Source organism: Aythya fuligula, chromosome 10 (assembly GCF_009819795.1).
Source record: "Aythya fuligula isolate bAytFul2 chromosome 10, bAytFul2.pri, whole genome shotgun sequence".
Classification (NCBI taxonomy): Eukaryota; Metazoa; Chordata; class Aves; order Anseriformes; family Anatidae; genus Aythya; species Aythya fuligula.
Genome location: NC_045568.1, coordinates 15,997,691 through 16,010,369, shown reverse-complemented (window position 1 = coordinate 16,010,369; position 12,679 = coordinate 15,997,691). Strand labels below are relative to the sequence as shown.

General features: G+C 54.9%; 1 protein-coding gene across 1 annotated transcript in view; it reads left to right on the top strand.

Annotated features, from left to right (window-relative positions):
• The first annotated feature begins 1,135 nt into the window (after window positions 1–1,135).
• Window positions 1,136–12,679, top strand: part of LRIG1 (leucine rich repeats and immunoglobulin like domains 1) — an 85,322-nt gene continuing 73,778 nt past the window's right edge. The window contains exons 1-2 of the mRNA XM_032194273.1: window positions 1,136–1,350; window positions 1,604–1,681. Coding sequence (XP_032050164.1) covers window positions 1,136–1,350; window positions 1,604–1,681 — 293 coding nt within the window. The remainder of the gene's footprint in view (window positions 1,351–1,603; window positions 1,682–12,679) is intronic.

Here is a 12,679-nt window from a genome sequence, read left to right as displayed (position 1 = left end):
CATGGCATGGCACACACGGCACGGCACAGTGGGAGCCATGGGGGGGTTTTCCTTTCGAGCCCCTGCGCTCGGCTCCCTTTGGGCACGTCTCTTCCCCATGCACTCGGCTCGGGCAGGCTTCCAGGCACGGGTACGGAGCAGACATGACTTCATGCTCCACGCTAGGCTCGGGGCGCTGCCAAAACCCCGTCCCGCGCCGAGCACAGCCACTTCCAGGCCTCGGCGTGGGGGCTCCACACTGCGAGCGGCAGCGGCCTGTGGGGAACCCGCCAGCCAAACCCCCTCGGCCCTGACGCCTTCAGCCGGGCTGGCTGGCGAATTCGGCATCGTGCCACTGTCCTGGTGTAGCCGTCCCATTTATTTCGCCTTGAAGCCTTTGGCCTGCTGCCTCCCATGGGGCACAGCCCGGCGACCGCAGGCACACATGGGTGAAGGCACTGTGGGGCATGGGGCACACCAGGGGCTTCCAACCCTAAATGCTACATGGGCCGCATCCATGCTTGGCCAAGGGCACTTGGGTGCTCTCCATTGGGCTCAGGAGATGCCTTTATGTGCGTGTCAATGCCCTAGTGTGGGTTTTACCCAATATGATCTTGCTGTGGTTACCTAACGAGCCATAATATGGCTGATTTGGGGCTGGGTGCTCTCATGTGAACCCACAGCCCCCTTGCACCCCTCTGTGCCCCCTCCCCACCCCAAAAATTGCCTTCCCACAGGGCCAGGGTGGTTTCACTGATGTGGGCAGCACAATGGGGTGGCAAAACATGGGGTCCTTCCAAAATAGGGGGGAATCCGGGGAGCCACTTAGGTTTGGGGTGAAACATTGGCAAATAGGACAACTGGTGCAGGACACGTGTATGGTGAGCACAGCCGTTTCAGTGACTCGGGAAAAGTGACAGCAGGGCCTGGGAGAGCCTTTGGGTGAAAAAGCCCACGGCGGGACACCCAAAATCGCTGATTTTTTTGGGGGGGGGGGCGTGCGCCGGGCGCGGCCCCTTTAAGAGCGGCGCGGCGGGGAGGGGAGGGGGCTCACACCTGGAGTGGCAAAGGGGGGCGGGCCTCGGAGGCTTTGATTGACAGGGGCGGGGGGCGAGCCGCTACCAATGGCGGGGCGCGCGGGCCCGGGCGGCAGCCAATGGGCGGGCGGGCGGGGGGCGGCGCGCCTACATGTTGCGGGGCGGCCAACGTGGGGCCGCGGCGAGCGCAGGAGGGAGCGGCGGGGCCGGGAGGGCGCGGGTTCGAGTCCCGGCGGCGCCGCTTCGCAGTCCCGGCGGAATCCGAGCCCCGGCGGCGGCAGCAGCAGCGGAGGAAAGCCGAGGAGAAGAGAAAGGGGCTGCGGATGCCGGTGCCGTGAGGGTTTGGCGATGCTGCAGGCGGCGAGGCGGCGCTGAGCGGCTCCGCTCTGCTCCCCTCCAGGGCTGCCCCCGCTGCTCCGCTGCGGCTCCGGGCGCTCGGCGGGTGCCGGATACAAAATGGCGGGGCCGGTACCGGGCGGCGGAGGGTCGGCGGCGCTGCTGCTGCTGCCGGTGTCGGTGCTGCTGCTGCTGGGCTCGGTGCTGGGCTCGGCGGACCCCGCCGCCCCCTGCCCCGGGGGCTGCTCCTGCGACGCGGAGCTGCTGGGCTGCGGCGGGCTGGCGCTGCCCGCGGTGCCCCGGGACCTGCCCCGCTGGCCGCGACACGTGTGAGTACCGGGAGGGGGTGTCCGTGCTGGGAAAAAAAATTAATTAGTTAATTAAGAGGTTAGGTTTGGGGAGCCGAGCCTTTCCTCAGCGCCTGGGGCCGCTCCGCTGCCGCCCCCCGCTGGGTCCCGGGCCGGGTCCGGGCCGAGCGGCGGCTCCGAGGCCTTATTTGGGCATCGCCGCCCCGGCTCCGCAGCTGCTTTTGGCCTTTTTTGCCCCAAAACCGGCCCCTGCGGGGAGCGCGGAGCTGGCCCCGGGGCGCACGGGGCGTCCCGAGCTGCGCGGGGCTGGCTGCTGCCCTCCCCAAAGCCCCCCCGGTTCCCATTCATTTATCGGGGTCTTGGGGGGCTGCGGAGCGTGGGGCTGGGTTTCTGGTGGCTGGGTGTGTGCCACGGCTCCTTTTTTCCCCTAAAACTGCGATTTGGAGAGTGTAGCCCCACGCACGGCACAGCAGGACTCCTGTCCCCAAAAGCCTGGGCTGCTGCCGCGCTGTGCAAAGGGCGACAAATTTGGCTCATCCAGCTCGGTCCCTCTGACAGCTGCCCTGTATCTGAGCACAGAGCCTGTGCACGCACCTAGATCCGGAAAAATAAGTGCCCCAGACCATTAGCCAGCCTCTGGAAACGGGGATCCAAAGAGGAGGAGGAAAAAGCGCCTGGGCTCTTCGCTTTGCTGCGCCGTTCGGCCGTTTGAGCAGATTTATAGATTATTGAATCCATAAAGCTGGTGGCTGTAACAGATACCCCGCAGCTCCGCCAGGAGAAGGCGGTCACCGAAGTATGGCTGGAGATCATCCAACTTCTTATTAAGAAGAGTTATTAGGGGGCTGTCAGGTTCTCCTGGCGTTACTCGCTGCTGGCCGCAAAACGCTGTGTTTTACACGAAATCGCCCGCTGTCGCACCGAGAGCAGCCTGTGGCCCGTCCTAGTAAAAGCCAGACTCGCCACGTTCACCTGTTGCTGCCTGCTCCTGCACAGGACGGCTCCTTTGCTCAGCCTCCCCATGAATTTTTAATCTTTTCAGCATCATTCCAGAATCCCCGCGCTCCTTTTTAAAACAGGACAGTGAGTCTTTGTTCCTGTGGAGAAACGCATTCATAGCCCGCTCTGAACAAATTTATTGTCGTGTTTTTTTTCAGGAGTGCTAATGCCCAGGAGTGTCTTATTCGTGTGCAACGGGTTTTTGAATGTCCCGAGCTCAGTTTAAATTTTATGGGTGAAATAATTGCATGAATAAATCTACAGCCTGTGGGCTGTTGGTCTTTTAGCCACTTAGACAAAATACGGTTTGTCACTTAGCAAATTCTAAGCTAACCAACGAATTAGCTAAAGAGGAAATTTGTGATGGCTTTCCTATCTGACAATTCAGAACTTAGGGCATTTTTCCTTTTCCCAAGCTGATATAAAACGCAGCCATTTAAGCTCTTACATGTACTTCTGTTTTTTAGAGTAATATTGCTTCTATTGCTTTTTGTGATCACTAGGCTCATAACTGCGAGCTTCTAATGCAGGGGGTCACTGATGCGTTTAGCAGAGCAGTGCCAGGGGCTGATTATTAGGGTCTGGGGTCCCCCAGCCCAGATACTCCATCCCCAGATGGGATCACTCGTAGGAGGATAAGAAATCCCGTGTGCAGTGGCTTGTGCTGGCTGTGCTTTGGCTTCATTAGAGTGCTTTTGAAAATCCCTCCTTAGCAGTTATCTTATTTTTTCCTCCTAATTGGTGCTGCAGTGCTCGGGTCGGATCTCAGTGTGTTTGAGGTAAAGCTTTTGTTTGGGCTGCTGGAAATGTGGCTCCGCGCGCTGGGGAGCGTTCTGAACCGACTTAATCGCTGTGTATTTTGTCAACAGGACTATCAGTGCTGAGGAAAAGCAGTGGGATCTTTTGAAACTATTGTTATTTCTTTGTTGGCAGCAGGGCTGGGAGTTGTAATTTTTCTCCTTGGCTTTCAGAGGGCAGAAGTGATGCGCAGCGAGGGGAGCGCGCTGCGGTCGCTCACGGTTAGCGCAGTGTGGCACAGATGGGGGTTCTTAAAAGGAAAAGGAGCAGGCAGTGGGTGACACACCGTGCACTTCTGGGCACAGCCAGCTCGAGCAGTGTGCAGGATGTGTCACCATCCAGGACCTATGCAGCCCTCGTAAGAGCTGCAGCACTGAGCAAAAAGCCCCTGGCTGTGGAGGAAGCTGCCAGTGGGTCTGCACCCGGCAGCTGCTGCATTTTCCTCTTGGAGTCTCGCTGTGGAGATGCTTTGTGTCAAACTCTGCCTGAAGGCTTGATGTACAGCAGAGCGTTATCTGTGCTGTAACTTCTTAGGGCCGAGCTTAAGTACAAAACGCTTCATGCTCTGAAAAGCCTGGTGTGGGGCTCCAGCGCTGTCAGTGCCGTGGCACATCAGCAGCATCTGCTGTTCCTGTCTTTCTGTGCTATCTTAATTCCTCAGGAGTGGTGAGAGGAGGGACTTTTCTACTTCTTACTGATAGAGCACTTGCTTTTTGGGCACAGCTTCTAACAGTGAGAAAACTCATGGCTGTGGAAGTGCAGCGCGATAGCTGACTTGTTGCTGGTGTGGTCTGAAGGAATGAAAGCTTGTTTATCTCCTAAGCAAGTCTGCGGTGGTGTGACCCAGACAACTAGATGAAGTGCTCAGGATACTGGGCACATGTGTCCGGAGGATGTATGGGTTTCCCCGTTGTGCTGGATGCTGCGCCAGACCCAGTGCTTCGCAGACACCTCCAGTTCTGCTTTTGGTCCCCTCTGGAGCAGCCCTCACGCATGTGAGCGCAGCTACTCTTGATTTAAAGTTGCACAAGGGAAGAATTCATCCATGCTTTGAGCTAGAGCACAGCAGCCCAGGACCATGAATGTTATGTTTGCAAAACAATAGAAAGGATCAAGTCCTCTCACATCTCCCAGTTGGTGGTGGAGATGCGGGGGGAGCTCTGCGTGGAGCTTCCTGCCCTTGGGTGGTTGCAGGTGCGGGGCATTGAGCACAGCAGGGCCTCTGCAGCTTCCCTGGGGGATTTGGGTGATTGTGCTGCTCTGTTTTCCCAGGGAGATGGGTTTGGGTATATGGATATGTTGTCCTAAGGCATTTCCTGCAGGGGTGTTTTCTGTCTGCCTGGTGCTGCTGCTCTCTGGGGAGCTGGGTGCTCCTGGAAGTCCTGCGGATGCCTGGCCACAGGCCCTGAAAGCACATTTGATCTGGGATCCTGGGACGGAGCCCTGCTGTACTTGAGTACATGCACATGGGGAGATTTTTAGAGGCAATGAGACCAGGATGTTTGTGCTCAAAATCACCTATGAACTTACACTCCTTGCTGAACCAGGGCTTTCGCGTGCCAGATGTTGCTGCTGGGCTCTCCTACATTTTAGGTGGCTTCTTTGGATGCGGTGGCAATCTGTAGGGAGCTTTTTCTGCTGCTGCCTGTGTGCATGGTGCTCTCTGGGGATTGCCACGGGTTGCTTGTAGCCCCCTGAGTTACCCCTGCCCCTCTGCAGACACAAGGAGAGCCAGCAGAGGAGGCTCTGGGGGGATAGATCCCGCGGGTGGCTTGGTGTCGGTCGTTTCCCTGCATGTCCCACTTCCAACCCTGCAGAAATAATGGAGCAAAGATTACTTAATTCTTGTTAAGTAATTTTTTTTGCCGTGCCTGGCCCCGTGCAGTTGGGGGCTGCTCTGGGGAGGTGGCTGGGGCCGAACCCCCCAGGCTGGGGTGGTGGAGGAGCCTCTCCTCTCGGAGCAATGCCTCCGCAGGCACGAATAAATGCTCACGCTTGCAAATCAATCCGCCCTGCCTGTGAACATGTGTCTGTGGATTCACTGACCACCCTCGGCATGCCGTGATATTTATTGGCTCTTTCTGGAGAACAGCAGTCAGCAGCAGGCCCTTCGCGACCGCTGTCTGATCTTCTCATCTTAATCCCTGGCTGAGCCACGGCTGGGGCGGGAGTGATCCTGACCAGACTAGGATTAGATGTGCATGTGAGATTCATAAGATGCATAATGCAGCCTCAACGGGGCAAAATATCCCCGCTGAGAAGCATTTCTGGCTGTTACAGGACTCCCTGGCCTCACGTGAAGGGCTCTAGGACCCCTGCAGCCTCCCCTGCCTCCTCCTGGCTTCTTTTGAGAAACTTGGTGGCATTTAATCACTTTGAGGCTTTTCCTCTCCACAGCCACTGCAATTTGAAACGCAAGGGTCCCATACAAAAGGAGCAAGTGCTCAATGGGCTGTGTTAATATTCAGTGCTGCTTACAATGGGTGCAGCCTGAAAAGGGGAGAATGGATGGGCTGGGAGCTGGGGGCGGAGGGAAAATTCCCAGGGCAGGGAAAGGAGCATCTCAGTAGGCATCCGAAAAAAACGAACACACCAGCAATTGTTCTCTAGGAAAAACAACCATTATGATGTTATAGTGGCAGCTCAATATTTTGTCTTCACTCGTGCAAACTGCCCTGTAGATGAGGAGCCTGGGGGTGGCTGGGCCTCAGAGGAGTGCCTGCCCGGAGGGTGAGGGATGGAGCAGGGAGCTGTGGGGCTGGCTGCTTCCCCCAGATGCTTTCTGGCTTTTCCTTCGTGTTTTGGGCCTGCTGGCATGGCCTTACCGTGGGTGCTCTGAGCCTCCTGGTGGTCCTGCTGTGCCCCCAGGCTGTGCCCACACGTGGCTCCTGGCTGCCCCAACCCCTTGAGGAGGGCTCTGGGTTTTGTGTTGAAGGCCGAGCTGCCTGGTGGCTCTCATTTCTGTCACCAGCCGTGTTAAATCCCGGTGTTTGTCCCTGGCTCTGTGTCAACCGCACCCAGAAACCCTCAGTTGGGCCCGCGGGGCTCTGCACTGATCTTGCTGGCTGCGGTGTGAGACACCTCAGGTTGAGTTAGTTCATCTCATCAGTCCTTAACGCAATCACCTCATGCTGCTAACCTAATCACCGCGCTCCCTTCATCCCCCTGATATCGGGGCAGAGAGAACCTTGCCTGGTGCTGCCAGGAAGGCACAGCCCGGTGAGATCCTGGCTGTGGGCCCAGCAGCCAGGCACGCACCTAGCACCTCGCTCAGACTTTGTATAAGGCTTCATCTAAAGGTGGCTTGGAGCGCTGCTGTGAGCCCCATGTGGCACGTGAAGGAAGCCAAGGGAAGATGGGAAGGGCTGAGAAGCCCTTCTTGGCGCTTCCTGGTGTGCCCAGCTATTAAATGATGTGCTACCAAGTGGTTTTTTTTCTTCCTTACTGTGCACAGGGGCCCGAGTCAAGGGCCAGGGTGCTGTTGCGCTAGCACGGAAGGTGAAATGTGTTTTATTGTTGGAGCTGAGTCATCCATTAATGGTTAACCAAACGCTGCGCTGCAGTTCAAGTCCTTCAACCCCAGCCTCCTCCAGCTCCAGCACAGGACCACAACGTGTGTAACGTGTTGTGTGCCCCTCATCTCTTCAGCACACTGTTTATACAGCTGCAACCCCCTCATTTTGGGGGAGTCTAGAAGCAGGCCCCAATTTTTAGGGGGTCACCTCTCAAGAGCTGACACTGCGTTGTGCCAAAGTCCGGGAGTCTGCTGCGGTTCTCTCGGTTGCATTTTCAGTTTGTGTAGGACCTGGAGGACAGGAGGCCACCTGCCTGGCTTTGTTCAGGGTACCTGCCTTGGACACGCAGGCAGGGTGTGTGTTGCTTGCACCCGTGCCGTGCCAGCTTTGTACCTTGTCGTAGTGCTGCGTGAACTTCAGAAGTATTTCAGAAGTCCTTTATGTACTGAACAGCCTTACACAGAGCTGTGGACTTAAAATATATCCAGACACATTCCAGTGTCTTGCAGAAGTTGCATCTAAAAATGCATTAGCTGGCTAAAGCTCAGCTCTGGAGCTGAAGTGTCCTGTGTGAGAGAATTTGTCATAGTAGCTGTGATAGTGCTGTTTGTAATGAGATGATCATTTGTTTGCAGACTTCATCATGGTCTTTTTTTGGGGGCTGTATTGTTTAATTGCATTAAATTTGGAAATCTGCAGAGGTGCACATTTTTCTTAAGCCCTACCCCCTTGGGCAGGCAGTGTGCAGAGTGCTTCACTTTCAGTGAAGGTGCCTATTTTTAGATGAATCCTTTCAGATTAGGGAACACATACCTCAACTTCGGTGGAAATTTGGCTGTGAAACCTTGAAATCTGACACGGCTCCCTAGACCACCACCTCCAGCTGGCAGCTCCTTGCTCGCTGCAGAGAGGCAGAGCAAGCCCTCAGGTGTGTGAAGGAAATAAGACCTAAAACATAAAGCTGGGGCTGTGCTGCTTCTCCTGGCTGTGCTTGCTGCCCTGGAGCTGGCCATCAGTGCCATCTGCTAACCAGCATCTCGCAAAATGCCACCCTGGGAGCTGGGGACATGCTTTGTGCAGGCTGGGAATTGTCACAGGTTTTCCACATTATATCTAGTGCAGAATACAGTCCTGAAAAGTGATGGCTGGCACCTGTGGGGTGGGTGGGAGCTCTCAGCTAATGCCTGGGGTTTGGAGGAAGGTGTTCAGATGGAGACAGCATTTAAAGCTGCTTCCTGCAGGTGCTGTGGGTGCCCCATAAGCAGAGCTGGCTGCAGCAGCGATGGGTGATGTCCCCCATGGTGTTGGGGCAGGCCGGTGTGGCAGCCTGCCCTGTGGATGTGAGAGCTGCTGGTCTGTGAAGTGTGTTGCGGGTAATAAAATGGCTATCGGAGGAAACTGCCTGGCTGGAGGCCCTGTGAAAAATCACCCCCTAAATATGTTCCAGTTGTCCAAACATCGCTGCCTCTCCTTCCTCCTCTTTGTGTGTGTGAGCTGGGGGAAGATGGGGAGAGCTGGCTGTGCCTCTGCCAGTGCCTCAAGCAGCCCTGAGCTGCTCTGCTTTGTTTTCCACAGCTTATTTCAAGTGATGCTTGGCCAGGCTGTGGGTTCAAGAGCTGTGAAAGAGCACCAGCCACCTTCCTTCACCAAAGCTCTTTAAAATAAAATAAAAAATCCTCTGCAGTGGTGACCCTGACTTCTGCCTTACTCAGCACGAGGTGGTTGCTTTGGGTTTGGTGTGGGTGCTGGTGGGGACACGTGCCCATGGCAGCACCCGGTGGCTCCCTGCTTACCTCCAAGCTCCTGCTTGGTGATGGTGTGGGCAGGGGCAGCGTGGGGCCGTGGTGCTGCTGGCCTCTGCTCGCCTCCCTCTCACCTCTGGTGTGGCCTTGCTGGGGAGCCAGGGCAGCATCGTTGCGCTCCGTTCATCTGTGCAACTCACAATAAACCTTTGTCTCCTCTCGAGCCAGGGGGCAGAGGCAGAGCAACACTTGTGCTTCATTTGTTTTGGCAAAACGGGGAGACTTGTCCCTTTTTAGGAGATTTAAACAAACCATATGATGTTTCACTTTGAACTGTCACAGTACTTTCCAGTCTTCCTTTGCTAAGCATGTTTTTGTGCTGTTCCTATCTATGTTGGTCTATAAACAACTCTGTTCCTCTTTTTCCTTCTTAAACCAAACAAGTCTAAGTAAGAATTCTTGGCTTTCGGATGTCTTTGGATGATTTCTGGAGTATGGCACACAAGTGCTGCGTTAAACCACTAAGTAATGTGCATGTTTAGACCTCTGTGATTTGCTTTGTGAGTTCTGTGCTTTTTGTTTTTGTTTCGCGTGGTTGTAAACCCTTTCTGTGTCCCATTTCCCACTTTCCAACCTTTGTGATCGAGCAGATTGCCACCCAAAAGCTGCTCAGTGAGCTTGGTGTTTGAATGACTGTTCACAAGAGCAGGTGAATGACCTCCATGTATTGCTTGTTACAGACAGCTAGGAAATAGCCTAATGAAGGTAACGGCACCGTGCCCAGGCAAATTCAACTCTGCATGAATGGGAGAGGTGCTGGTCCTGCTTTGGGAGAAGAAGCTGAGGCTTCACCCTGGTTTTAGTGCTCTCATCTCAAGTGGTGTCGCTTGGTTTGTCTCTCAAGCCAGAAGCTGCCTGGCTTTATCTCTGCTCTGCAGGGCCCTGTGCTTGCCCTGCTTCAGCACCGGGGCTCTCGGTGAATGTGTCCATCTGAATTTATCTCCACGGGGCTCAGCCCAGCTCCCCAGGGAAGTGGCTTGGCTTTTGATTTCTTGGTGAATTGATCCCCTTCCAGGAGCTCTGATTTCATTTTTTTTTTTTTTTTTCCAAACTCACTGGTGGAGACGTGTGCTGGTCGTTGAGTTAATCTCCTTGGACAGAAAGCTGTGTGCATTTGACAGAACACATTTGGCTTGTACTGTGTGCTTCAAACAGCAGCTGGCTTTGCTTCTCCATTTTTTTCTGCTGGCTTTGAGGCAGGTACCAGTGGTGGCATCTCCTGCATGCTGGCCTCACTGGGGACCAGCGTGGTCTCTTCTCCACGCACAGCAGCACTGGTGGCCGCGGTAGGAAGCATTTCGGCCAAAGCAGCAAGCCCTTCTGACGGCCGCAGCTGGGAATGGTTTTTGGCGACTTGCTGCTCCCATCTCGGAGCAGAGCTTCCAGGAAGGAGAAGCTTTCGTGCCTCCCGGCCCGATGGGTGTTGAGCAATCGGCTGCAGATGGATGGGACGGCCCCGGGCGCCTGCGTGTCCCCCTGGCCTGGTAGCATCCCTGCAGGCAGGGCTGGGTGCTGGGGGCTCTGTGCTGCTCTGGGGGCTCCCCAGAATTTGTATGCAGGGCCAGGCGGCTGTGCAGCATCCCCAGGCGATGCCGGATAGCAGCCGGAGCTGTTTACTATCGTGTTGCTTGCTCCCAGTCTCCAGCACTTGTGTCTCAAGTGCTAGCACTTTGTGGTCTGCTCCACAAGAGCCTGCCGAGCTGTCCTTTCAGCTGGCAGGGACGGCAGGATCCTGCCTTCATCTGCGTGTCCCCAGGGCTTGCTCTGGCTGCCAGGTTATCTTCTCCTTTGGACTGTGCAGGCTTTTTCCCCAGTGCCTCCCCTGCGTGTGCTGCTGCTGTCGCCATGTCCCAGTCCCCTCCTGCAGCCCCAGTGCTCCCAGTTAGCTGCTGCTCTGCTCCCAGCCTGGCTCTTTTGCTGCTGTCTGCTGCCCCTGCCTCATCATCCTCCAGCTGTGAGCTCTCCCAGGCGAGGGTTTGGAGCTCCCCATGTGCAAGTTTTAGGAATGCCAGCGTGAGGCTTGTTCAGGAACAGGCTGTGCATGACAAAGCTTTCCAGGCTTCTTATGACTTTTTGTTTTGACTTTCAAAAAAAAAAAAAAAATCACCTTTTTGGGCAGGGAGGAAACAGCAGTCGAACACTTCTGGGGCTGCGTGCTAATTAAACCACAAAGCTCCAGCTTTGTTTGGGAGAGGCACGGCTAAAAGAAGAGGAATTCATCACAGGCTGCAGGCCTGCACATTTGGAGACAAAATGTGGAAGTTTCCCTGTCCAACAATTTCCAATTACTTCCTCTCTGGTTTCCTGAGTAATCCTGACCCCTGGCTATAAAACCGTCTGCCTCGCAGGGGCAGGACGCGTCCCTGCTCACATCTCCCTTCTGAAACCAGGACACCGTCGTGTCCCCAGCCTGCCCAGCACTCGGGCTCGCTGCCGCGGGGTGACCTTGCTGCTCGTGGCCAGCAGAAGAGCTTCTTAACCCCAGGAAGCTGCGTTCCTGATGCTGGACAATAAACAGCCTTTGTGGGACTGGGAATGGGTTGAAAATGTGCCTTTTTGTGAAGGTTTTAGTCTGTCAGGCTCGGCTGAAATTCCTTCTGACAGCTTTCCTGCTCAGGGCACCTTTTGGCTCTGAAATGCAGGATTCCTTCCCTCCTGCCTGAAGGGCTGGGGAGGTGTGAAGCCGGTCCTGCTTGGGTGGGAGGGGAGATCTGCAGGATTCCTCTGCAGGTCTGGGAGCATGGACACAGCCTGAAAATGGCCCAAAACTTTAAAATAAAATAGAAAGATCCATCTCATGTAGTATAAGCCCACAAATATTGTCCTTCAGGTGGAAGGCAGAGGTCCACAAAAAGGAAGAAATCTGGAACGCAGTGCGTGTTTCTAGTGGACATCTCAGCAAGGCAGGCAACCAAATCACCTACTTGCAGTCGGTGTGACTTTGGGATGAGAATGGGAGCAATCAGACCGCTGTTAGCCTCAGTCTATGTGCAAGTCCCCTCCTCGGTTATCGACCAGGGAGCATTGTCTGTGTGAGCAGAAGACCAAGCGCACGCCTGCCCTTTGGTGTCCGTAGACGGCGAGGCGTTGGGAAGTGGGTGGATCCTGTCTGGGGGGAAGAAGCTCTGCCAAGAGCTTTTCACAGCGCAATCATCTGCTTTGTGAAGGCCAAGAAAACTTGATCTGGAAGTCTGCTTTATTTATTCATTTCTAACTCTGGCCCTGCTTTGAGGGGAGCGCATGGAGGCCACCAGCCTTGCTAGGCACACAAGCTGTCCTGGCACGGCCACGCTCCCTTGTTGGAAGATCATGATCTGGGCAAGATTTGAAATGCAGCTGCCTCTGAGCAGAAAACCCACATTTCCTTCAAAGTTTTTGACTCTTGCATTTTTCATCTTGGGCAGACTTTAAAGTTTTCTGCAGTGTTGAAGGGAACGGTTTGGTTTCCCTTTGCCCACATGTCAGCATTCCTGAACAAAACAGCCTCAAGATTTGTGGAGCGCGGATTCTTGAAATTCTGAGGATGTTTTGAGCCAGAAGATGCTTCCAGAAACTGCCTGACCTAACAAAAAGACTTGGTAGGACTTGGACGCGGCTTGGGGAAAATGAATAAGGCATTTTTATCCCTCCTCTGAAACGAGCATCATTCCAATCAAAACCACCATCCTCGGGAGCTGTTCCGCTCTGCCACCTTGTTGCTGTTAAACCACACTGTGCTCGTTTGAACCGAGCAGATAAAGAAGATATGCATTTTAACAGTGAGGTTTGCCCTGCCTTTGCACTGATTTCCCGTGTGGTCTTGCCGATGTCGTTTGAGGTGAGCTCTGAAAAGGGGTTTAGATCTCTGAAGATGGACTGAGGTGAAAGGGAATTAGCTATGTACCTGCACACTGCGAGCCCTGCTT